Raw genomic sequence first — 3,894 nt, forward strand, 5'->3', positions numbered from 1 at the left:
CATTTTTACATGATTCAACCACTCATAAAGTACATTTTTTCAACAAAAAGATATCTTTATAAATTTAGGTTGATACAGGGTTTCCGCGCTTGCTAGCACGACGAGCTGTACTTTTTTGCAATCAAGTAAGAAATTGCCAGAATGTCCGAGTCAATTCTTAAATTTTGAAACCATTAAAGGCCAGTCTTATAATTGGAATTTTTCTATGAAACACCCGACAACAAAATATGGCGTCATGCAGTTACCATCTTTTTGAACTTTCTTGTCGTAATCGAAGTTAATAGAACTGACGTTCATTTACTTTACTAGTTGTTTTTCTGGATTTAGCCCTAGGCCCTATTTTTCGATCTGTGTACACATTTGGATCATTACTAATTTTTGTAAGTAATTATTGTACGTGTGAATTTCATGTGAACACACATAGTCGAACAACAGCACCATACAATATAAAGAATGACATACAATACGGCAAATAGATAAGTTTTCATAAACTTTAATCAGAAAACTCCACACTGCAAACTTACACATTCTGGCAATTTCTTACTGATTGCAAAATGGCAGCCGCTCGTCGTGCTTGCGAACACAGATTCGCTGTACTTATTTGTGGGCTTATTTGTTGAAAAAGGTACTTTGTTTGTGAGTGGTTAAATCATGTGAAAATGTTTGTTAATTATATGTTGTGACTGTGAGAAGAACGTTGAGGTAAAAAAATTAAGAATTAAAAGTTAGGTGCGAAAGTGCATTAGCGCCCAGAAACTCGCCAACTAAGCTAGCCCTCATTAGCTAGGCTAGGCTAGGCCTACCTAGCGAGGTCCTAGGCCAGGCCTGCCCTAACCTAGACCTATATTATATAGCCTAGCTAGTATATAGGCCTAGGCCTAGCCTAGGCCTATTATATACAAACAAACCTGTAAAACTGTGAATCCAGAACGGTATATTATCTCTTCTATTTCGTCTGCACAGTCGATAGCGTCTGGCTTAATAATCGCTAAAGTGCGTTCAACATATATTTGAGGAGGTTCCATAATTTTAACAAGGAATTGATAATAAATTAGACAAAATTCCTCACCATCATCAGCAACAACAACCTTTCGGTAGTATTTATGTTGGCATGCCGACGATCATATCAAAGAAGAGAGACTGTTTCCTGTTTCGCATGGTAGACCTAGCCAATCAGATCATCGAATATTGACCCGGCCTCCTGTCTGAACTGATCTCTCCCCCAGATTATCTCTCTCTCTCTCTCTCTCTCTCTCTCTCTCTCTCTCTCTCTGTGCTGGTGTCCTCCATGCGAAAGTTGAATTGGAACGGTTGTGTCTGATTGGAGAGGAAAAATTCTTCTATAAACTTATTTTCCATTAAAGCATGATGAATTACCTAAAAGTCAAAAAGTAACTTAGATTTACGATATATATGTAAACATATGGCTATTATATGCTTTGGAATTTTCTCTGAAGATTATCAATGTTTCTGGAGACAAAACGGCAATACTAAAAATAGTCATACAAAAATGATTTAATATTTAAAAATTGGGTGGGGGGGGGGAGGGAAACAATATAAAAGCAGTAAAACATTTAAACAAATAAAACTTTCAAATACAGACAAAATGAGACTAAACAATTTATGACATAAAAGTAAAAAAAAAGCACACAATAAACATTACTAAAAGTGGGGAAAAGAGCCCATGGCAATATTTGATTTGCCTTATCGGGCAATTTCGATTCAGAAAATTATAACTGCGGCACGCGCCTGTCGCTTGCTAGTCTTGGCATTGATTTCGCTCCTTGCCGTTTTGGTCTATGCCGTTTTGGTAGGCCTTCTTGTCATTGCCGTTTTCTTGGCCTGTTGCCGTTTTGGTATTTTGTCATTGCCGTTTTGGTTCATTGCCGCGTTTTGGTTATTGCCGTTTTGCTCATTGCCGTTTTGGTTTATTACCGTTTTGACCTGCTACCCATTATCAACAATCACCTTCACCTGACAGAAGTATTTAAGATGCACCTTTTTCAGTAATATATTCGTTATTTGTTTTTTTTTTAACGGCACCACGAGCAACGACTGTTGGAATGTCGCCATATAAATGGAACAATTTTTTGATTGATTGATAGAATTAAATATACAGTTTTTAAAACATCTACGCAAAAAAATTAATTAATTAGTCATTCACTCATCCATGCATGAATCCATTCATCCATCCATTTATTTATTTGTTTATATATACACAGCCTATTTTTATTGTGGGAGAATCCATTCACAAAGTTTTAGTTTCAGCCCAAATTTCAAATAAAGTAGTTGTTAGTCAAACAAGGTGGTTGTTTAATATAGTTTGTGTGTTATACAGTATTTGATTTCGGCTATCTTGCCTTGCCTGTAACTTCTGGGCCGGGTGGAAAGCAAAATTGCTTATGGCCCATCTTCTAACAAAACTATAACTGCTGTCGGTGGCGTCAACTGGTGCACGAGAGTCCGAAGACGGTAAATTAAAAAGAAAATTTTAATGGATGGTTTCTCCAAGGAGGTATGATAATATATAATACCTCCTTGGTTTCTCCATGCCTCATTTAAGCGCGATTTAAATGCATTGAGAAAACTAGCTTCGCAATAACCGATTTGGGTAAATTATTCCACGAGCCTACCACCCGACATGAAAAAGAATACTTTCTAGAATCCAATCTATAATTACTTGTAAAGCTTCAATGGATGTCCCCATGGTCTGCTGAGGATATATTAATAAATAAAAAAAATAAAAAACTATGTGAGACCTTGACAAATTTTATAAACTTAAGGTTTTAAGGTTTGGAACAAGTTTGGTAGCTCTTCTTTGCACTTTTTCTAAGGCTTTCTTATGTTTCGAAAAATTTGGACTCCATATACAACTATTACCTTCTAGATGAGGCCGAATTAGAGACCTCAACAATGGCAAAAACATATCCTTATCCAAATAAAGGAAAGTGCGTTTAATAATACCAAGCATTCTTTGAGCAACAGATGGAAGAATTTATATGATCTGAAAAATCCAATTTTCTATTAAAAACAATACCCAATCCTTTTCAGAATAACCTCTTCAATCTGCTCCAAGCGGCCCGAGTGCTGTCTCTCAAAGTATTAACTCCACTAACTTCATCTCTCTTTGTTCCAATGTGCATGTAATGATTATCTTCTGAAAGTAGCACAGAACCTCGTGGGTGGTGCATCCGTTAATACAAAAAAAAAAAAAAAAAAAAAATAGCATTTTTATCAAATTTGAAAACATTAAATTACCAAAGAATATACTGTACCAGTAATCAAAACTTAATCATAAGTTTCCATATGAACCATGTGTCATTTAAAGCTTGGGGTGTGGAGTTGTATTGGTCGTGAGAATATATCCTGTTACTACTATGTATACATACGAATGTGTATATTTACGTGTGTGTAATTATATGTAATATGTTTATATGTATGTGTATGTAAGTACAATTATACTGTACAATTATACTGCACATTATTAGGATTTTTTTTTTAAATCTTGATTTTGATTTTTTTTTTAATTGTTTATTTCTTACTTGCTTTTTACTGAAATGCAGTTTGTTTTTTTGATTTGAATTTTGTATTTCTGAGATGTTTTTCCTTTCTTTTACTTTTTTTGTTAACTTCCCTGATTTTTCTGTTTACCTCTGCGTTTCCTTTTTTTACTTTTGTTCAATTTTACTATATTGTTTTTTGATTAGTTAGTCTGGACGCACCACTGATTAGTGTGTGCCACTGTTGTAAAAGTGTGAGCCAATAAAAACTGAACTGAACTGAAGAAGATCTTATGAACCTAACTGAGCTCGGAGTAAAAAATGTTGGCCGTTAGGACATGGGCTGGTGACCCCCCCCCCCCACAGTTAAACTTCCTTGGTATCCTTTTGTTCC

The 3,894-nt window shown here is 35.3% G+C and overlaps 1 protein-coding gene across 2 annotated transcripts in view; it reads right to left on the reverse strand.

The window, feature by feature from the left end:
* LOC117111242 (nucleoside diphosphate kinase homolog 5-like) overlaps positions 1-1,191 on the reverse strand; it is a 4,556-nt gene extending 3,365 nt beyond the window's left edge. The window contains exon 1 of one of the 2 annotated variants that reach the window (XM_033254150.1): positions 1,070-1,191. In XM_033254150.1, the coding sequence (XP_033110041.1) occupies positions 1,070-1,075 (6 nt within the window). In that variant the 5' untranslated portion in view covers positions 1,076-1,191. Of the gene's footprint in view, positions 1-908 lie in introns of both variants that reach the window. The other variant, XM_033254149.1, reaches the window with a different exon arrangement.
* Between the last annotated feature and the right edge of the window lie 2,703 nt (positions 1,192-3,894).

Source organism: Anneissia japonica, unplaced genomic scaffold, assembly GCF_011630105.1.
Source record: "Anneissia japonica isolate Jap-2015-1 unplaced genomic scaffold, ASM1163010v1 scaffold288008_len1385354_cov213, whole genome shotgun sequence".
Lineage (NCBI taxonomy): Eukaryota > Metazoa > Echinodermata > Crinoidea > Comatulida > Comatulidae > Anneissia > Anneissia japonica.